A 22725-nucleotide genomic window follows, 5' to 3' on the forward strand; every position below is an offset into this window, starting at 1 on the left:
AAAGAGATGAAAAAATGAAAGTAACAGAAAAACAAAGCCAAACCAAAACTCAACCATGACATTACCCCCCCCCTCAAGGCCGGACTCCGGACGGCCTAAAATCAAACAAAACAAACTACAAAGTGACCGAACCAGGGTGGGTGGAGGGAAGGCAGGATGGCGGGCAAGAGTCATAACCAAGCTGATCTAACCTGGGTGGGTGGAGGGTGGTACGGATGGCGGGCTAGGGTCAAACCAAACAGATCAAAGCAGGGTGGGTGGAGGGTGGTACGGATGGTGGGCCAAAAACAAAAAACTACCCACTCAGGGCGATCTGAAACAAGGAAAAACAAAAGCGGACTAAAAGGGTTACTAACAGCCCCTGGTAGGCCAACAAAGGGCATCTAACCGACGCTGACAGGCGAACATCGCCACAAGGCAAAAACGGGCAGAACAGGCGAACATCGCCACAAGGCAGAACAGGCGAACAACGCCAGAGGGAAGAACAGGCGTACGACAACGCCAGAGGGAAGAACAGGCGTACGACAACGCCAGAGGGAAGAACAGGCGTACGACAACGCCAGAGGGAAGAACAGGCGTACGACAACGCCAGAGGGAAGAACAGGCGTACGACAACGCCAGAGGGAAGAACGGGCGTACGACAACGCCAGAGGGAAGAACAGGCGTACGACAACGCCAGAGGGAAGAACAGGCGTACGACAGCGCCAGAGGGAAGAACAGGCGTACGACAGCGCCAGAGGGAAGAACGGGCGCACGACAGCGCCAGAGGGAAGAACGGGCGCACGACAGCGCCAAAGGGAAGGAACAGGCGTACTTAACGCCAAAGGGAAGGAACAGGCGTACTTAACGCCAAAGGGAAGGAACAGGCGTACTTAACGCCAAAGGGAAGGAACGGGCGTACTTAACGCCAAAGGGAAGGAACGGGCGTACTTAACGCCAAGGGAAGGAACGGGCGTACTTAACGCCAAAGGGAAGGAACGGGCGTACTTAACGCCAAAGGGAAGGAACGGGCGTACTTAACGCCAAAGGGAAGGAACGGGCGCACAACAGCGCCAACGGGAAGGAACGGGCGCACAACAACGCCAAAGAGAAACCCGCCGGGGCGTGTGGTAAACGCCGGAGCTTGGGGAAGAGAACGTCGGAATGTGAGGGAAGCAGGAACATCTAAAACGCCTAGGAACAAGAACGGAGGACGTACTTACACGCCGGGGAACCAAGAGTCAGAGAACGTCCTAACACGCCGGGGAACCAAAAGTCAGAGGGCGTCCTAACACGCCGGGGAACCAAGAGTCAGAGGGCGTCCAAATACGCCGGGGAACCAAGAACAAAGGGCGTCCAAACACGCCGGGGAACCGAGAACAAAGGGCGTCCTAACACGCCGGGGAACCGAGAACAAAGGGCGTCCAAACACGCCGAGGATCCAAGGGGTCTAAATTTGAGAAGGCCGAGGAACAAGAAGGCCAAAAACTTAACTAAGCCAAACCGAAGGAGCGTGAAACAGCTCATATCAGGGGTCAGAAGCCTAAGCAAGCGCTAGGAACTAAGGAGCACTGGGAGAGCGCAGGACAAAATAAAGAATTTAAACTAAGAATTAAAAAATAAAGGCAAGACTAGAACAGGGATAGCACCACAAAAGAAAAAACTAAAGCTAACCCTTGAATCAAAACAAAAACACTAAGCAGAAAACTAAAACGATACCAGAAAATTAAAACTAAACAGAGAAACTAGGACCCGAACTGGTAAACTACTGTAAAAACTAGATAGCTAAAGTAACACAAAACTGAAGCTGAAAAACTAAGGTAAAAAAAACAATACTTAAGCAAAATAGGAGACTAAGGCTAAACTAGAAATTAAGGCAAAACAAGAAAACTAGAACATGAATAAGTAAACTAACGAGAAAACCAGAGAACTAAGGCTACAAATGAGGAAATAAAGCAAAGCTTGGAAACTAAGGCAAAATCTAGAATCCTAAACGGAGCAGGACAAACAAAAGCAAAAACAGAGACTAAGAATTCTGAGGAAACAAGAACCCCTAAATAACTCTAAAATCCCAAAATCCTAAGTAGAACAAAAACTGAAATTGAGCCCAAAAAATAACAGAAGGCACTGGCCTTAAGGGCTCAGACAAAGGCGGTTGCTAAGCAAAAAAGAAAAGTCTTCGTGGAGGTCGTCCTGGACGAGGCAGGCGGCGGAGCAGCATCGCCCGACTAAACCCTCGAGGAGGGCGGCCCCGACGAGGCAAAGTCAAGCGGCCCGGAGACCGCGGTCGGCGGCTCCGGCCGAACAGAAAAGTCAGTGACGGGCGCCGTGGTGGACGGCCCCGACGAGGCAGAGTCGAGCGGCTCGGAGTCCGCAGTCTGCGGCTCCGGCCGAACAGAAAAGTCAGAGGCGGGCGCCGTGGTGGACGGCCCCGACGAGGCAGAGTCGAGCGGCTCGAAGTCCGCAGTCTGCGGCTCCGGCCAAACAGAGAAGTCAGAGGCGGGCGCCGTGGTGGACGGCCCCGACGAGGCAGAGTCGAGCGGCTCGAAGTCCGCAGTCTGCGGCTCCGGCCAAACAGAGAAGTCAGAGGCGGGCGCCGTGGTGGACGGCCCCGACGAGGCAGAGTCGAGCGGCTCGGAGTCCGCAATCTGCGGCTCTGGCCGAACAGATCAGTTGGAGGCGGTGCCAAGCTACAGGTCTCGGTGGAAACCGAGGCCAGAGGCGGGTCCTCCTGGACCTCCTCACGGGACTTGGGCGGAGGCAGGTCCTCCTGGACCTCCTCACGGGACTTGGGCGGAGGCAGGTCCTCCTGGACCTCCTCACGGGACTTGGGCTGAGGCAAAGCGGCTCCCTCGGAGACCTCGGGCTGAGGCAAAGCGGCTCCCTCGGAGACCTCGGGCTGAGGCAAAGCGGCTCCCTCGGAGACCTCGGGCTGAGGCAAAGCGGCTCCCTCGGAGACCTCGGGCTGAGGCAAAGCGGCTCCCTCGGAGACCTCGGGCTGAGGCAAAGCGGCTCCCTCGGAGACCTCGGGCTGAGGCAAAGCGGCTCCCTCGGAGACCTCGGGCTGAGGCAAAGCGGCTCCCTCGGAGGCCTCGGGCTGAGGCAAAGCGGCTCCCTCGGAGGCCTCGGGCTGAGGCAAAGCGGCGCTTACGGTGGCCGGCAGAGCGGAGTCCTCTGGTGGAGGCGGAACCAACTCCTCGGCTACCTCGGGCAGTGACGGGCAACAGGCTTTGGAGGGCGGCGGCGCGCTACAGGCTTCAGAGAGCGGCGCCGGGCCACAGGCTTCAGCGGACGCCGAGGTTGGAGGCGGATCCTCCTGGACCTCCTCTTGAGCCTTGATGGACCCTCCACGCCGGCGGTTCTGCTGTCTTCGCCGGGAGGGGACAGATGAGGAATCCGGGGCAATCTGGGGGGTGGCAGCTGGCCAGCAGGGTAGAAGGTCGTCTCGGTCACCGTAGAAGAAATCCCACAGCTGGCTCTCCTTGATGCGTGGAGCTCCGCTAGGTGGAACGATGAGCCTCACTCGAGGGGCCAGCTGCGAGTCATGGAGGTGATGACCGAGACGACGAGAGGCTGAGTGGCTTCTCTTCCTGGGTTCCGGGGTAGCCGTAACAACGCCCACGTAAACCACCTGGGGAGTGGAGTCGGTCCGGACGGGTGGCGCAGGGTCCCGGGCGGAAGCCATCTTGGCATACCTCTCCCTCATCTGGCGTTCGCACATCTCCACATATGCGAGGATGTCCGGGTCGTCAACTCCTGCAGGTAAGTCCCGCATGGCGCCTGAGTTCACCTTTTGACTGGGCCGTACTGTCAGGGTTTTGTTTACCGATGAACTCAGGACGCACACACGGGACTAAAAGTTTGAGTTTTTATTGAAGGAAGTCTGCTGGGTGGTGAGTGATGAAGACCGGAGGTTCAGGACTGCAGAAGGTCAGGGATGAATGTGATGGCAGGAGCTGACGGCCCGGAGAAAGAGAGTCCACACTTGCTAGGTGCTGCTCGGCTAGCAGGCCTCATACCACTCAGGTTAGCAGTTCATTTGGAGACACCAGGGCACAGAGCTGAGCTTCACCAGGGCGGCTAGTCAGGTTAGCAGAACTTGAGAGACACCAGGGCACAGAGCTGAGCTTCACCAGGGCGGCTAGTCAGGTTAGCAGAACTTGAGAGACACCAGGGCTCAGAGCTGAGCTTCACCAGGGCGGCTAGTCAGGTTAGCAGAACTTGAGAGACACCAGGGCTCAGAGCTGAGCTTCACCAGGGCGGCTAGTTAGGTTAGCAGAACTTGAGAGACACCAGGGCACAGAGCAGAACCTCTCCAGGAACAAACAGTGAACGAACAGTCTTTAGAGTGACTGACAGGACTAACCTTAACAACAGGAGCAAAACAAAGCTTCCAAGGCAAACCGGGGACTGGCATGGAGAGGTGTGGAATGATGATGACGGCCCAGTGCTGAACTAAAGACAGAGGGAGGTTTAAATAGAGAACTGACAGGTGACACCAGGGTCTGACTAATTAACCAGCAAATGATATCAGGTGTGACTGACTGCTGAGGAGGAGAAGTGAAAATTGACAGAAAATAACTGATGACTGAAAACTAACAATAAATAAAGTCAAACCTAACCCAAAAGAGATGAAAAAATGAAAGTAACAGAAAAACAAAGCCAAACCAAAACTCAACCATGACATTAGCGAATTGTTAAGATACCTTTTCATGCTTTCTGCGAGGTCAGTGTATTCTTTGTGTTCTGTTAAAAAAAATGCACAAAAAAAAAAAAAGACGGTTTTAACAGTTTCTGTTGCCACAAACCGGAGCATCAAAAAGGTCAGCGTACGCCCTCACTTTAATCAACCTCTCCCTCGCCTCCGGACCTGTGGCTGACTGCGAGTATGCATCCGGGGTCACCATGGCAACAGACGAGTTTGATGGGCAGATCCAAGGGAGCGTTTGGAATTTGTAATCAAGTGGCTGTCTGGATCCCTTTTCTGTTTGGCGATATTGCCGCTTGACTGCTGGGATTCAGCCCCATAGAGGAGCCCTGATAACAGCGCAGCAGCAATTAGCCTCAGACACATACTTACTGCCATTCAAAGCCCAAACGTTGCTAGTTGCAGTTTGACGGACCACATGCACGTACACTTGACTGTACTGTAAGAGCGTGATATGTGCTAATTTACATAGTAATAGGAAGATGTTTTGATCTCACCGCAGGCTTTGTGGGGGAAAAAAAAGGGATTCATCTGAGTGTCAGTCTGAGGGAATGAGGTTGATTCCGAGTTGCACATTTACATTTGTTGTATTACAGTTTTTTTGTTTTTTTTTTCCCCCGATACCGCTTTGAAATACAAAATTAATTTTCACTTTTTCCATTTATTTAGCAAATAATTCAATTTTGTCTTTAGGGTTTAAAAAAGAGCGAGTGCACAGAATAAAAAAGGAAACCATAGGCCTTTTGGGCTGGCTTTCTTTTGAATCTTGCAAATAGGTTAGGATTCAGTCAACATGGTAATTACGTTTCTTGCCATTTAGCACAAAAGGAAAGTAGCTACAGCAAATGACCATAAATTTGGGATTGCATGTATAGATTTCTATTTTAACTGTCTTCTTTTCTTCCATGTACGGTTATTTCCTTCTATTTTGTAGATATGTCCACATTTGCTATACGTGACTCTTGCACCTTAATGCCAGAGTTGCACAATTTAATTGACATTAAAATTTACATTAAGTGTGAAACATTACAATTGCACAAAGTATTGCTTGGATTAAATCAATATTTGGCTATTATATTTCAGAGGCCATGCGTTTAAACTATTTGCTGATAATATATTTGGCTACTTGGGTGAACTTTGACTGTATGATTAGGCCGTGAATTGTATTCTGGCCTTCTGCCTAGGACGCCACTGTCTGGTAAGGGTAGGAAAGGCACAAAAAAACAGTTTATTGTGTCCCAATTGGCTTTCTTTTGCTTTTCGGCATTTCTGTTGCAAATATATTTGCTTCAACTGGTGTTGATCAATGTATAAGCAATGCAAGAAAATACAGTGACATACAACTGGTGACTAGTTGCGCTGTAGATGCTATATATTATAAATCAAAACTTTCAATCTATTGTATTGCTAAAGACAAATTATGCTTTTAATTCTCTTTATAAGTTATAAACAATTTCTGTTTTGCGGAATGGGCTTTATCGAGGGAGCGTGTGTTTTGGTTGGGCCTGGAAGTGAAATGAGTACTGAGCTGTGGCGTAATTCATGCAAGAACTGTTACTGATGGCCATGATGGTTATAAATGTTAGCGATCAAGATGCAGAAGCTCAAGAAGCACGGTGGGGATATCATGATGATGGAAAGGAGAGAGGGAGGAGTGAGAAAGTGGTGATCAATTGAAACAGTCATTGCAGGATTAAACAGTAATTCTTCCAATATTGTGGTGTCCTAATTCAAATGTAGGATATCTGGAAAAAATATTTTCAATATATCAGTGTTCATGTTAAGCTTTCGTTCAATATGCTTCTTGGCAGAATTGGTAGAGTTTATTTGAATTGGTTGGTTACCTGGCACTGACAGGTGATGATTAATTGGTGGATAGCCTGAACATTTTCAATAGGATTTGGGTCGAGGCTTTGGGAAGGCTTTATTTATTAGTTTATTTTAAAACAAGTTTTGATGTCTGTTTGGGATATTTGTCCCTTTTGGAAAAGGCAGTCCCAATGTAAACCATTTAGCTGTTGATGTGCAGTGAAAGAGAAAAAACATTTTTTTTTTATTATTCCACCCACTTTGTGCAACACAGTAGTACTACAGGCAGCAGAATAGTCCCACAAAATTATGCTACTCTGACTATGCTTGGCAGTGGGTATAGGGTTCTTAAGATAGGAAGGATTACCTTAACTCCTCTGTATATGCTTCCTGCTGTTTGGGCATATTGAGCAAATATTATTCTTCTCTAACCATAAAACACCTCTGTGTCGGTGCAACCTCTCTGTAGTAATGGATAAACTTTTGTTGTGGACGGGGGCACCGATTTCTTACTGAACAGCCTAACCTGTTTTCCATCATTCTGAGGATGGAAGTGTGGGTCTTTCATCCCCAGCCAAATGGTAAACATGAAATAACTACACTAAATAAAGTATCTAAACTCATGGTCTACAAAATATGCATTTATATTTAATATTTTTTCTTCTTCCCTGAGTTCTTTGGACTACAGATAGATTTGCTTATTAGGCAGTTTAAATCCTTTCTTTGGTAGCAAACAGAAACCATGGGCAAAAGGCTTACAGATATTCACCTTCTTCAGTCAAAATACCAACTTGAGCCTTCAGCATCAATAATTAAAAGATTAATATTACATATGTTTTTTTTATATAAAAGATGCAATAAATTGAAGCTTGTGTTCCCATTTCTTGTTTGTAAAAATATTCGAAGTTGTACAGGATACATTTATTCCAACCCTGGATAACAACATCTGGCCTTAACTGTAAATGCTTATTTTTGACTGTGATGCTTGCAAAGTTCTGATGGGGCTCACACAGATCCTGCATTGCATTAGGTTCATTTGAGAAAACATTTTTAGCAGCTGGAAACTCAGGAGACTGACTTTTGTGGGTCTTAGGGAAAACATTTTCCATTTTCATGCCTGATATCAAATTCTTGCACCTTCATAAAGCGACAAGTAGCCATGCCTTCTCCACTAATGCTTCCTCACAAGCATCACGGACACTGCTTTGACCTGTCCACTGATGCTGATTTATCAAACTGCAGCACTCTTTTTCTCTTTAGTCTCTCCTCATAAATAATACTAGACCATACAGAAAAAGGATCAGTTTAACTTTGAACAAATGTAAATGCAAACTGTTGCCTGGAAAGGATTTTTTCACTAGTTTCCACCACAAAATGCCTGTTTTAAATGCAAAGTTGCCGGAGGGCCTGAAGATCACTGCCATTCAGCGCTAGCTTTCAACCTTGTCCCCTGTGGAGAGATACCTGATGATATCCTGAATCCTTTAATGATTCTTTGAGTGCCTCAGATGATGAAATCTAGTACTGTTTAGCCAGACAGTCTTTCTTAAAGTAATATCCAAATCTTTACTCTGTGAGAGTTTCTTTCAAGTCCAATAATGTAACTAGCTTCTAAAGCTAGTTAACTATGGGATGTTTCACCTGCTACTTCTCTCAAACACATTGAATTTGCAACTATATAAAAAACATATATACAGATAAAATGTTATGTATTTATTCATTAAATAGGGCTAGTTTAAAGGTATATAGCCACGTAATGCTTATAAAAAAGAACGTTTGATCATAATACAATACGGTTATATACACCAAGCCTCCATCTTGTTAGTGTTTTGATAGTACTTATTGAGGAAAAAAATATACCCAGCGATTAACTAATATAAACAGACGTGGCGACGTCTAGTATCATAATGCCTAATTTCTTTATTGTTTCGCTGATTGCCGTTGGCCGCTTACTTGTTTTAACCCCTGCTGCGCATTCGCAGTATGTACTTCCATTAATATCGTAAATAAACACGAAAGGCTTTATGTACTAACAAACTGAGCAAAAACAAAGCATAAGACACCAGAAATAACAAGTAATACGCCAGCAGGACGTGATAATCTTTCATAAAAACTTTGTATGTAAGCAGAGTGAACTACTGACGTATAAATTAAAAAGTCAAATAACGTGTCTATGCACCTTTAAACAGTGATTTGCTAAATTTATTTACCCTTGATTTTTTTTTTTTTTGCATTTTGTCAATCACAAACTTGAATATATTTTCTTGGAATTTAAGATGATGGGCCATCACAATAACTGTAAAGTGGAGGACAATTATTAATATATGTTTTCCACGTGGTATTATACTACACACAAAGACGTGCGGCATGTAGTTAAATTCTGTACATTTTTTGATACCCCTAAATAAAATTCAGTGCAACCTATAGCCTTCAAAAGTCCAGTCTAACATTTTTACAGTGAACGATTAGGTGAGCCACCATCATGTGTGGATAGACTTATCTTTATCAGGAACAGAAATCCTTTGATGGTGGGTAGATGGAGATAAATCCTGGGTAATATTTGAGAACCACTTGTTAAACTTTTTATAAGTTTGAAAAAACAAAAAAAGAAATTAGACTTTTGTGGGGGTTCAGCTTCCAGCAGGATAACTATTATAAACATGCAACTGGGGCTACAATGGAGCAGTATAGATTGAAGTAGATTAAAGTGTCAGAATGGTTCATTCAAATACTTAATTCTTTGTTCTCAGATGCTTTCTATTGAACCTGACTTGACTTGAACAATTTGTAGAAATCCTCTAGTTGTCCAAAGCTGGTATCTTTCAGAAGGTTTACGGATGAATTGTGACAAATATGTTAAATAAATTCAAGGCCTATTAATACATTTTCAAGGCACTATAGATACTCCGTGAAACTTTCGTTCTTTCTTTTGTGAAATGATGTTACTAACTTTTAAGAAAGGCTCAGAAGATACACAATCTGTATAAAGAAAATGTACCTTTTTTGATCTTTTATAGCAGCGGCCCCAACCGTATTTGTCCCACTGACTGATTTAAGGTAAGGCGGATAAATACAACAAAATAAAATTGTCAGGATTTGTTTAACGATGAACTCAGAACACACACACAGGATAAAAGTTTGAGAGGTTTATTGAAGAGTAGATGATTGATGAGAGGAGAAACCAGAGATGCTGAACTACAGAGGCTCAGGGATGCAGGTGAAGGCAGGAGCTGACAGCCTGGAGAGAGAGTTCAGCTAAGCTGGAAGGCTTGGCACTGAACCGAGTCTTCTCAGAGTGGCTAGTCAGGTTAGCAGAACTTGAGAGACACCAGGGCACAGAGCTGAGTTTCTCCAGGGCGGCTAGTCAGGTTAGCAGAACTCTGGAGACACCAGGACACAGAGCAGAACCTCTCCAGGAACAAACAGTGAAGGAACAGTCTTTAGAGTGACTGGCAGGACTAACCTTTACAACAGGAGCAAAACAAAGCTTCCAAGGCAAAACGGGAACTGGCATGGAGAGGTGTAGTATGATGATGGACCAGCACTAAAGTGAGGCAGAGGGAGGTTTAAATAGAAAGACTAACAGGTGAAATGCATCTGACTGAATAATTACTAACAGGTGTGACTGACTGCAAGGAGAGTGGAGTGAAGGCTGAGTGGAAGGGAAGGAGGAAACTAAAATTTAACAAATTAAAACCCAAACAAGGTGGAAAAACTGAGAATAATAGTAAACCAAAGCCGAATCAAAACTAAACCATGACAAAAATAATACGACCATTGTAAAAACTGTAGTATTGTCTAATTATAATATCAATATACCTTTTCACAAATTTAACATACATAAAAAATACAACTCACTATAAAGTGAGTTGAGCTTGTTGCTCTGAAAGGAGATGGTCCCATCTAGGGGAAATGGGAGAATGTGACACCCGAAGTGTGTTATGTCCTGTCCACATTGTGCAGCTTCTCACGGCAAATGTCTTTAGTGGCTGGCAGGACCAATTATTCACCAAAAGCGAATGGCTTCTTAGTCTTTGCAGTCTGGTATAAAATGATTCACGGCCCAGTACCAGTCTGTGACCCAGGAGTTGGGAAACACTGCTTTAGAGTGTCATGGTCAGAAGGAAAAAAATAAATAAATAAATTTTGTGTGACAATTATGCCAAAACACTGTTAAGTCAGCTTAAGAGTGTGAGAGCAGGGAAATAAATTTCCAGAAATAAAACACAGGTATCAAGCTTACCCCCGAGAACTTATTTAGACCAGTTTAAGCCTTATTCAGGCCCTATCTGTATGCAAGACCTTAAAACCGACCAAGCACGGCCACATAAACCATGATGGATGGTCACCGTCACCGTTTCCAGCAGCATGAAGGAGCTTGACAGCTGAGGATGATGGATAACAAAGGAGCGCTTTAGTGTCATGTTTTTGGCTTTGTGAAGAACAGGTGAACCGACTCAGACGACTACACACACATTTATGATTCAAGGGCACCAAAGCATGGCAGGGAGACGCACAGAGGTGCTCCTTCTCCGTTTTTTCCCCCCCTTCCTCAGTCTTTTATGTTTCTTTCAGCAGCAAAGGGTCAAATATCATTTTTTAATTTTGCGGGAGGTTATGGTACATGCTATTCAGCAAATAACTACAGTTTTTAATAGCATCACTGTTCTCCAGTTGCATTCAAAAGTGATAAAATGAGAAGAGTACCAAACATCTTGCAAATGCACACAAGTTGGACATCGTAAATGTTTACTGCTCCCTATTAAGTGGAAAAAGTCTCCCGTGGGATTGATGACGGCGTGCGGGTTTCTTAATTGCAGCTTTTGTTTATTTGCCATTATAATTTGTTCAGGATCATGTATAATAAGGAGCAATGTATTGCTTAACTTTGCTGAATTTGGAACATTACAAGATCTAGTTTTGAAAATAGGGTTTAAAAGTTATTCCTTTGATCTAAATCAATAAATCTTTTAAACTATAAATGTGCTACGTTCCATTAGGGAATTACTTGGGGAACGTTTGGTGCTGTCTCTGATCACTGTGTGGGGAAAGCTTGTATAAATAAACCCCATCAGTACTTTCAGTTATACAGTCGTAGTTTGTGCCTCTGAATTCACATAAGAAGGCTTTTATGTCTTTTCTTACATTCTTTTCCTTTATTTACATTCTTGTGAGCTGCTAAATCTGAACTATAGACTGTTGAAAGGGAGGGGCATGACCGACTACAGAACATAAACGTAAATATTTGTGAGCAGAGGTGATGTTGCACCTTGTGTATGATGAAGACTGAAAGTAGTAACACCAAACACTTCCATAAAATAGATGGTCACTGTTTTAGTTAAATGAAGTCAAGAAAATATGACGATGACATTTTTAAACAGTTTCCAGCAGCTTTTAGCAGCAAAAGAACCGTTAGCACAGTTAGCATAGCTAACACCTGCTTCTGTGTATTTTATGGGTTGGAAATGTTCCTTACTTGTGTCAAACCCTGTAAAGAGACTGCCAGCATTTTCAAATCCCAACAGCTTCATTCGTCTGAAAGCTCAGATGATTAAAATAACGTTTCCTGTCGTCCAACAGGAAGGTGAGCCTTTATGCTAGCCTTCCTGTTGATTATCTACAAACTAATGACTTCTCTCCTTACTTGTTTGCTTTTTATAACATGTAACTCTCAAAAGGTTTTCACAAAACATAACGAATAGCTGACTAATATTTTTTCCCTCTGTCAACGAACGCTAAAATATCCTACAGTGCTGAGCTTACCACGCTGATTACTCATTATTGTCAATAATTTAGTAAACTTGGGAATAAATTAACAGTTTTCAAACGCTGTGACTGTGTGTGACTCTTTGCGGCCGTTAAAGCGTTTGTTTTACGGGAAGGATATCAGGGCTTGGATGTGTGAGTCACGACGGGAGCGAGGCCTTCATAGAGGGTATCGAATTTGAGATGTACGAAATGCCTTGTGCTGCGCGTGTCAGACGCTTCTGTTTTCAGCCCCCGACTCTTCCTCCTCGCAGCCCCTCCACAGCAAACAACCGAGGAAGTGCCAGAGCTGCAAAGTAGACACAGCGGATTACTCCGCTTGTTTGCTTTGGATCACTCGGACCATCAATCACGTTTTTTTTTTTTTCTGCAAAATGACTTCGGCGGCGCTGTAATAAGTTAGATTAGCGCAAGCATAAAATATCCAGATTGCCAAATTGCCACTGGAGTTAATGACAGTGATTTACAGTTCTGATGTAGAGAAAGTGAGCGCTTGTGAATGTTTTTTTTTTTTTTTTTTCCTCCCAGCTCTCGAGGAAGCCTAATAAAACTAAATGTCAGTAAACAGAAGGGCCCACTCAGACTGAGCCGCAGACATATTTAAAGTGCCGTTATCGTTTGTGAATATTTTTTCTTCTTTTCTGTGTTTTTGCACAGATGGACCACGGCCGTCCCAGAAGGAGATCATCTCGCTCAGAGCCTTCATGCTCCTCTTCCTCAAACAACTCATATTGAAGGTAGAGGGAGACAATGTGATTATATTCATGGCATAGTTTAAAGCTGTGGGAAATCACTTTACTTCTTTGATGTTCTCAGTTGTTTCCCCTCCCGGGTAGTTTTCACCCTAATCTGAAATATGTGGAAAATGGCATTAAAGATGAGCAACGTCAATGGAGCACTGTAGCGTGTGTGTGTGTGTGTGCGTGTATGTGTATGTGTGTGTGTGTGTGTGTGTGTGTGTGTGTGTGTGTGTGTGCGTACGCATCGATTTTTGTTCCTTCTTCTCTGTCAAGTCATCCGAGGTTAATAAGAAGTGAAAACAACTGACGATCTTTGTGAATCTATTCTTTTTCCCAGGACCGAGGCGTGAAAGAGGACGAGCTGCAGAGCATCCTCAACTATCTGTTGACCATGCATGAGGTACAGATGTTTTTTTTTTTTTTCTTTATTAAAGTAGAGTCCCAGGGAGGGCAAAAGAGGGACACAAAGGGGGGATGCTGAGAGCTTCAGTGGAGCTGGTGGCAAAGTATGCGCTATAATCTGGGGGCTGGAGTTATGGTCCACTTAAACGAGCGAGAGCGTGAGTCAGCTTCAGCGCGGTGACAGCATAAAAACTTGCGCAACAATGGGCTGAACAGAACGTACTCCTCTGTAACAATTATATCTATTCTTGCTCTGAAATACCACCTGCTCCTCCGCAATTCCCCCCTCCGTGTCCACCCCTGCAACTCTCTCTTTGTCCTCCTAGCCCTTTATTCGTCTCTTCCCCCTCCGGGCTTTTTCCTTTTTATTCCCCTTCCTCCTCCTCCTCCTCCTCCGCCGCCGCCTCATCTGTTCACCTTTGCTTTCTTCTCCCTACGTAGGATGAGAATATACACGATGTGCTCCAGCTGTTGGTGGCTCTTATGTCTGAGCACCCGGCATCCATGATCCCTGCTTTTGACCAGAGAAATGGCATCAGGTGAGTGCAGCCCACGCATGCATGCTCATATAAAAAGAAATGCTCCTGCACCGAATACTGACATTTTTGTATTTACTTAAATTCATCCTTAGACTTTTACTAGTTAACGTACAGTTGAAGCCTGTTATTAATAAACACAAAATGCACAACCTTTTTTTCCTCACTTTTACTTTCATAAGTGAGTTTGGATACTAAACACATTTTTATTTGCTGAATGATGGCATAATGACAGCAATAACCTTAAACACACACACACACACACACACACACACACACATATATATATATATATATATATATATATATATATAGATAGATAGATAGATAGATAGATAGATAGATATATGTTTCCAGAAGTCTCACCCTTTGCCATAATCTAGGCCCATTTCCTCCTGACAGAACTGGTGTAACCCAGTCAGGTCTGCTCACAACTTTTCTATGGCTATGTTTACACTGCGGGGAAATGCGACCCAAATCCAATATTTTTGCCCATATCTGTCTTTTTTGTTGCAATTCTGATTCCTATTGACCCCTCTAAAAAATCAGATTTGGGCCACTTCCATAAGTGGTGCTAATTCAAATACGTTTCAGATTTTTTTTAAAGTGTCCGCAGTCTGAACAGTCGTGTCGCATCTTATCCGTCCTTCACGTTATTCTCCTGTCTCTCACTACACATCAAGATGCAGTATTAGCAGTTAGCTTTCCATAAAAGAGCGTTATTAATTGCCTAGCAGCTTTCTAATTATAGCAATGAGAGATGCCGGCCAGTATCCACGTTTTTTTTTTTTTTTAACAAAACTTTATTGAACACTTCTAGAAACAATTACATTCACCATTACTTCCGCATACAACGCACTGCTCTGTGACGTCTCCTTCTGTTATTGGCACATCCTGTATGCTTTGCGACCTTGAACCGTTCAGGTAGCAATATGATGGTTGGTCACATTTAATAGCAGTATGAACGGCCACCTCAAAAAAAATCTGACTTCAGCAAAAAAAAAAAAAAAAAAATTGTAATTTGTAAAATGTAGCCTTTCCGCTCATATGGTACAGGAGTTAATTGGCCACGGAGAATGACATTCTCTCAGCAGCTTCAGCCAGCATCTTCACAGGGTCTTTTGTTTTTATTCTGGGGGGTGATTCTTTGGCACCAAAACATCACCATCTCTGGGACTCGGAGTCCCCTCCCTAAATAGTATAACTGGACCTTTGCGTTTATACTGGTGTGTAATTGTTATAGCAGAGAATGTGGCGTTTTCAGATAGTTGGTATTTTTTCATCATTTATTTTTCTCCATAATGTTACGCAGGGAAGCTGTATGTTTTGAGGTGTTGCTTTGAAACACCTTGACAGGAGTGCCTCCATGTAACTCCAATTTTGTGAATTAATTCATCAAAAGCTGACAAATCTGTGGTATCCTCATCTGGGCTTTCCTAAATTGTTAAGCTGAAAATCGTTGGGTATTAACCACAGTTCAAACTAAACATCTAACTTAAGATTTTGAAAAAGGTAAGAAAATGCTCCCGCTCTCATTATTCTGGCATTTAACAATTAAAAAGTATTTTTAGTATTCCCAGCTGATCTAAAACAGCAAATAATTAGTCTGATTTAATTTCAGACAGTGAGGGAAAAAAGGTGTTTACTCTTTTTGTGTACTATATATAAATATCTGGTTTTTACTTTAGATTTCAAAACGTAGCCTTATTCTCCGATTTAACCATTTATGTTATGCGTCCGCTGATCAGAGAGCATGTTCTGTCCTCATGCGGCGGATTTTTGCAACATTAACATGTAATCAAACTTATTTTTGCATGCTGAGTAATGATACTTAGGAGAACAGAGCCTTCTGATTACACGAAGACCGACTCAGGCCAACTGTGCGGGTAATTTTTCCCAATGCATAACTCCGCTCTGATGCCTTTTTTAGTTGCCACAGTAACTCGTATTGCTAGAGTAAAATTTGCAAGCCGCGGTGTCTTTTTATGTCTCATTCGTACACCCGTATGGAGAAAACCCTTCCCAAGTCAAACTTGTTGTTTACTGTATTCATAACCAGGGTTTTTTTATGTGCAGTCTACAAAGTAAGGAGTTAGATGTTTTTCTTTTCCAAGTCTTAATTAAGGAGAAAAATTGTATATATTGCCATGTTTTCATGACGTCTTTTTAATCTTTTTTGGTACACCTCAAACGAATCGACTGTTGACAGAATCCCTAGATAAATTGACTTATTTTATAACTTATTTACTAAAAATAAGTAATGCTGCTCCTGTTTTAGCCTCTAGACTTTCTTACATTAGGGTTTTAAACTGGACCTTTTAATACACTCCCAACTCGGGAGCCAAAATAATCTGTTGTCTCAAGAGTTTTGGAGTATAATTATAAATATCCAGTTGGGCAAAAATTGCTGTAAAAATTCTGGAATTGGAATCTGGTAAACTATGTAATGCAAAAACATTAACTATTCAGTATTTGTTTTTGTTTTAGGCTGCGGCTAAGGTTTTAGAGTTTAATCCCCGTGTGTTTGTTGTTGTTACAGGGTCATCTGCAAGCTCCTGGCCTCGAAGAGTGAAAGTATACGGGTTCAGGCCCTCAAAGTTCTGGGCTACTTCCTTAAGCACCTGGGCCACAAGTAAGTACTTTCCTTCCTCTGTTTTGGCCCGCCGGTCAAGCAAAAAGGGACATTGTGAGATAGAGATGCATCAATCTAAGCCTTGTGGCCATTTTCCGATTTCTCATTTTCAGCAAGCTTTGACCAGTCGATACCAATCTTAGCCTGTTCCGATTTCTCGTTAACAACTCTGTTATGCGATCAGCATAGAAAGTGGGTTTTTCTAGTCTTCCTGTCATGAGTGGTCATTAGTTATTATTAGGAGCAGAGATGTATGTTAGAGGGCAGTCACTGTAAATCGAGTTCTGTTGTTTTTAAACAAAGACGAAACAATTCCGGAGTTTTATTTATTTCATAAAGGTTTTTATTGTCTTAAGCTTTATATACTGAAGATTAGTGCAGATGGCACTGGAAAATAGCAGTTTCACTGTGGATACTAAGCACATTGAGTCTTAATAATAACTCTGTGATTTACAAAAGATTGCCAGCATTTACAAATCCAGCATGTTCCAATAAAGAGAAAACTTAAAATTAGAAAACAGAAAGATTTTGCTGTACTTGGCCTTCCTATTATGCACTGAAAGTGTTATCCTCTCTCACTTCATTGTACCCTGAACAAGTTGCTTAACATGTGATAGAAAGTTCAGTTGCCTTTATATTGCTTTTTGCATATCTGTGACTTTCTTTTAACCACTTCACTGATACTGAGAATAGCTATATATAATAACATTAAGTCTTCTTCCTTCTGTAATAGCATCCACACTGAAGAGGGTTGTAGTCAGTGACACTTATCTTGGCATATCTGCAGATTCCAGGCACCAGCTGGTTTATCTGTGCATTTATAGATATAAGGGTATACATTTTCTTCCAAAAAACTCATGTTTCTTTCATTCACAATAAAACACATGCACACACAAATGTTGCATAAATGCTAAGAAGCTGGGAGCACTGGAAACCTATAAAGCAACTACAGAACTGCAGCACTGCACTCCCAGAAAGCCTTATAAGATCTATTTGTTGGGGTTTGTGTGCTGATCTCATTGTCATCATCGTGTCCAGGCGGAAAAATCATTGTGACAGCATGCGCTCGGAGGGAGGGGAAATCTTCATGAGGAGCTACGAATGCTGGTGGGGGGATTAAGTCATCCCATGTGACATGGACGCCACTCTATGTGTCGCAAAGGCTACCGTGCTGCACCTGAGCCCTACTCAATCAGTCCCCTACCTACCTAAAATCTGCTCCCACCACACATCTTATGGATATTTGCATATTTTTGCAGTATTTAAGACAATTTTCTAAGCACAGTACATCAGTATGACCAAAAGCACAACCCCATTGTGAATTTACAAAATATTTAAGAAGTTATGTTTTTATTATGTGTAATACATAATGAATATTCACCTTATTGTGCTAGGTCAGGGTTAATTAGTAATGATGACAAATTAAAGCAGTGTTACAGTTGGAACTGTAAGTATTACATTCACAATGAACAATTGTTTTACATTTACAATTCAAAATAACCTGATTGGAGGTAAAAAAAACAACAACAACAACCAAATGCTAAATTGTACCACCATTTATCAACTTAAAAAATCATTTCTGCACCAACTACCTGACCCATTTGCTGAAAACAGCACCACATCTTGTCATGGCATATCTTATGTCTTCAAGAAATATGAGAAAGCTAGACAAGTTGGGGATTTGGAAAGCACAGCATCTGAACACCATCTCAGTTAACACCTCTCTGAAAGGCACCTCATGGGTGTGAAAATAGAATTTTATGCCTGTCAAACAATGTTATCTTTAACTCTTTTTTGTAGATGCAGCTAAAAAAAATAAAAAATATATTATGCAATTACTAACAAAGTGGCAGAAATTACATTTTAAGGTCATTTGCTTATTACATTACCGTTAAATGCTACGATTAGCTTTAATCCTCAGGTAGATTTTATGTCGCCTCACACATTTATTGGCACCTTGGTTGTAAAAAAAATCCTTACAATAAATTAGTCTTTGATTGTATTGGCCGAACTGACAAAGAGAAAAATACTCTTAGTGTTGTTGATGCTGAGGGTATTTTCTATTAAGAGCTGAAATTATACCCCAAAACCGTATGGCAATATGTTTAATGTCTTAATTAAGCCAAACCTATAAGTAAAAGAGAATTCAGCACCCATTTAGAAAAACAATTTAAAAGTGTCCTCGCCTGTATGGCTAAAAGTAGACAAGATCAGACTTAGAAGAAGTGTTAATATCATTTATGGAAGTATGTGCCTTGAACTCAGATGATGAATTATTTTGTTTTCGTTGTTATTGCTACTGCTCATTGCATGAATCAAGGCGCTTCCCTTTGCCTGTCACACAGCTGATGAAACAATCAAAGGATTATTCTATCTTATATTATAAATCGATTCCCCACAGATGTCCAAGTTTTACAAAGTTCTGCATTTGAAAGTGGATTTGATGTTATTCCACAGTTCCACAACTGTAAATCTCTGGGTAGAGTTAGTTACCTTGCAGCCTGAGGGTCGTGGGTTCGATTCCAGCTTCTCATTGTCTCATGGGCCCTGGGCAAGGCACTTAACCCCCAGCTTGCCTACAAATGTACTGAAGCATGAATGTGTGCGGTCTGGTCAGTTTGAGTGGGTGAATGTGGCTATAGTGTCAAATGGCTTTGATTGGTCTAGCGCTGAATGAATTCAGTCCATTTACCGTTTATGACCGTCGTAATGGTCCTAAATAATATGCAATGTTGTTTCTGTTCCCCCTGCAGGAGGAAGGTGGAGATCATGCACACGCACAGTCTGTTCACACTGCTGGGAGAAAGACTGATGATGCACACCAACACGGTCTCCATCACCACCTACAACACGCTGTATGAGGTAGGTAATTGTGGGACGGGATCTCATTTCTCAGCATTTCCATATAGATTTGCATAATCTCTCATGATTATGCCAGAATAGAGGGGATTTGTATGCTATTAAAATGGCGCCCACTGTACTTCTGCCAATACAGATTCTGACAGAGCAGGTGTGCACCCAGGTGGTTCACAAACCCCACCCTGAGCCCGACTCTACTGTCAAGATCCAGAATCCCAGTAAGTAGTGAAGCTTCTGTCTGCCGTTCTTTCCTTTTGGGTAATGCAAACAAACAAAGTCTGGACTGAAAATCAACTCTGCTGCCATCTCTCTCTGTTGCTGATTTCCCTCACACGTCACTCATAATTTTCTTCCTCTCTTTTCTTTCTGCTTCCTCTGATCTCTCGTTGTCTCGTTTTCCTCTTTACCCAGTGATTCTGAAGGTGGTGGCTACCCTGTTGAAGAACTCCTCACCCAGTGCTGAGCTCATGGAGGTCCGGAGACTCTTCCTCTCCGACATGATCAAACTCTTCAGTAATAGCCGTGAAAACCGACGGTAAAAGAACAACCAAATCCTTATTCTTGCATCCCCCCCACCCCACATACCTTTTTTTGTTTTTGTTTTTAACAAGTGATTATTTTTAAGATTAATCACATGCTACAAAGCAGCTCATGTAACCTTTTTTTTTTTGCGTTTATGCACCAGCTGCCTGTTGCAGTGCTCGGTGTGGCAGGACTGGATGTTCTCCCTCGGTTACATCAACCCCAAGAACCCGGAGGAGCAGAAGATAACTGAAATGGTGTACAACATCTTTAGGATCCTTCTCTACCATGCTATCAAGTACGAATGGGGGGGATGGAGGGTCTGGGTGGATACCCTCTCCATTGCACATTCAAAGGTGAGTGAAAAATGGACACTTGAGGCCTTCAATGTCATTTTTTGTTTGCAAAAAAAAAACATTACTGTACCGAACTGAATAAGTTTCAGTTTACTTGTCTAGCTGCATTTCAAAATAAATGCCATCTCAAGGTCATTTAGAGAGATTCATATCCTATTATATGGAATCCAGTGTGGTTGTATTTCTTGGAAAGAAAAGCAAGAGTTAATGGCATCAGTAGCCCTGTCAATGATATTGCCTGGAAAGAAAACACAGCTAAAACTCTTATTCACAGAAAAAAAGGAGTACTTTCTAAGGGGAAAGAAAAACATTAGGATTACCAACAGCTCCTACCAGCAGGCTATTACTAGCAATTATAATACGTTCTTATATGTTTACTGATATTCTCTAAGCAAAAAAACAAATTAAAAAAACCCAATACGTATTTTTAGCGATTGTTAGTTAATATTCTCAGATTTTATCAGTTTTTTATTTTTCAACTTTTCTTGTAAAATTGTGTTGATTTTGTGGATGTTACCCTTATTGCTCCTGTTTTTGTTCATGCCACCTGACTATGATGAACTACAGGTTCCCCCTCAGGGGTACCTTGTGATTATGGATGTGGCGGGAAGCTACTGTCAGTTCACGTCTTCTGATCGCGTTGCCAATTATATCCCACCATTTGTCACAGGTGACCTATGAAGCCCACAAAGAGTACCTGGCTAAGATGTACGAAGAGTACCAGCGTCAGGAGGAGGAAAACATGAAGAAGGGAAAGAAAGGCTCCGTCTCCACGATATCTGGTCTCTCGGCCACGCCGGCCCCAGTCGTCAACGGCAATCTGGAGATAGAGGACAACTCTCAGACGCAGACCCCTGAAAGCGAAGCCGAGTATGGGGAAGGGGCCGGCGGGGACTCGCGCAACCTTCTCGCCGAAGGTGCGGTGAAGAGGCCGAACGGCGAAGCTTTGACGCCCGGGGAGCAGAATGCCGGTCCAGGAGTGAGAGTGGAAGTCCACGACCTCCTGGTGGACATCAAAGCTGAAAAGGTGGAAGCCACCGAGGTGAAACTGGATGACCTGGACCTGTCTCCAGAGGGCCTGAGTGGAAGCGTGGGCGGCAGTGGTGGTGGGGTAGGAATAGAAAACGGACCTCTTGTAGAAGTGGATTCTCTCTTGGACAGTTCCTATTGCTCTGTTGTTCCCAACCTTAACGGGAATCTGGCATCCAAAGACGACACGGCGGGCTCAGGTGTGGGAATCGGAGCGAGCCTGGGGCTTTCGGGAGTCAGCATGGAGGAGGACGGGAACATGGGTCCTCTCATCACATTAGCCGATGAGAAAGACAGCGTTCCAAGCAACAATGGATTTCTCTTCAGCAAGGTAGGACCTCGTGAATGCTCTCTCTGAATTAATGAAATCGTCTCGTTGGAGCTTCGTCCTTCCTCTTCTGGCCTAGAATGAATTCATCAATCTTGTTGCTATGACTTTTGATTTTTATGCATTCTACTTTCCCTAAATCAAAGCCATTCCTGCAGACTTTTCCTAATGTACTGTTTATTTGCTCCAGGTTGACGAGAAGCTGCTTCCAGCTCTGGCATCCACAGATCCCCTTGTTCTTCCAAATCCGGACCAGCCCGTCCCGTCGGGCGTGGTCCCTGCTCACTCCGCCACCAGCGCCAGCGATGACCTCAGCCTGCTGGCCCACATGACCAGCTGTGACTCCGACTTAACACAAACCCAAAGCCACGCCACTGGGAAACTCCCCGAGGACGGACCGTTCAAGATCCAGAGTCCTCTGGCTGACATCAGCTCCATCGCCGAAGCAGAGAGCCAGAACCAGCTCCAAGGAACAACCAGACCCGAATTCCCGGAGGGGGAGAGCGCGTCTGGGCCAGAGGGAGAGACTGCAGGGCTGAAGACTGGGGGAGACACAGCCAGTACCACTTCTGATACGGAGAGGTCAGATGATGGGAAGGACAAGGACACAAAGAAGATCCAAACTACAGCCACCACCCAGGTAGGTTTGAACTCTCCAAATGCACATCAGCTGCTTCGCCCTCAGAATCTATAACGCTTCTGTGAAACTTACAGTACGTCCACTCCTCATAGACGCTAATCCCATTAATGTCATGCTCATTATTGTCTCTTAATGATGTACTTAAGCATTTCTTTTGTCATGGTTTAATCATCCTACTAGACAGAACTTCAGTAAATAAAAAACAAGATGTGGGGGCACAGGTTTCAGTTGTTTGTGGATTTTCTCTAACCCACACAGTGTCATACAGCCTCAGTTATATGCATACAACCCCTTTTGTATCTGAATAAATGCTTATTGTGCCGATCAAAGCTTTTGACATGATTCCGGCTGCATATTTGATTACTTTTCCTCTACAAGAAATAGTGGAGTTTATTTAAATGTGTTGGTTTCCTGGCATT

The 22725-nt window shown here is 43.3% G+C and overlaps 1 protein-coding gene across 15 annotated transcripts in view; it reads left to right on the plus strand.

Annotated features, from left to right (window-relative positions):
* Positions 1–22725, plus strand: part of nbeaa (neurobeachin a) — a 150968-nt gene that overhangs the window by 84125 nt on the left and 44118 nt on the right. For all 15 annotated transcript variants that reach the window (XM_021324598.2, XM_021324602.2, XM_021324601.2 and 12 more), the window contains exons 14-23: positions 12920–12999; positions 13340–13402; positions 13846–13943; positions 16480–16572; positions 19326–19434; positions 19568–19649; positions 19843–19966; positions 20117–20309; positions 20980–21669; positions 21857–22306. In XM_021324598.2, coding sequence (XP_021180273.2) covers positions 12920–12999; positions 13340–13402; positions 13846–13943; positions 16480–16572; positions 19326–19434; positions 19568–19649; positions 19843–19966; positions 20117–20309; positions 20980–21669; positions 21857–22306 — 1982 coding nt within the window. The remainder of the gene's footprint in view (positions 1–12919; positions 13000–13339; positions 13403–13845; positions 13944–16479; positions 16573–19325; positions 19435–19567; positions 19650–19842; positions 19967–20116; positions 20310–20979; positions 21670–21856; positions 22307–22725) is intronic.

Source organism: Fundulus heteroclitus, chromosome 11, assembly GCF_011125445.2.
Source record: "Fundulus heteroclitus isolate FHET01 chromosome 11, MU-UCD_Fhet_4.1, whole genome shotgun sequence".
Classification (NCBI taxonomy): domain Eukaryota; kingdom Metazoa; phylum Chordata; class Actinopteri; order Cyprinodontiformes; family Fundulidae; genus Fundulus; species Fundulus heteroclitus.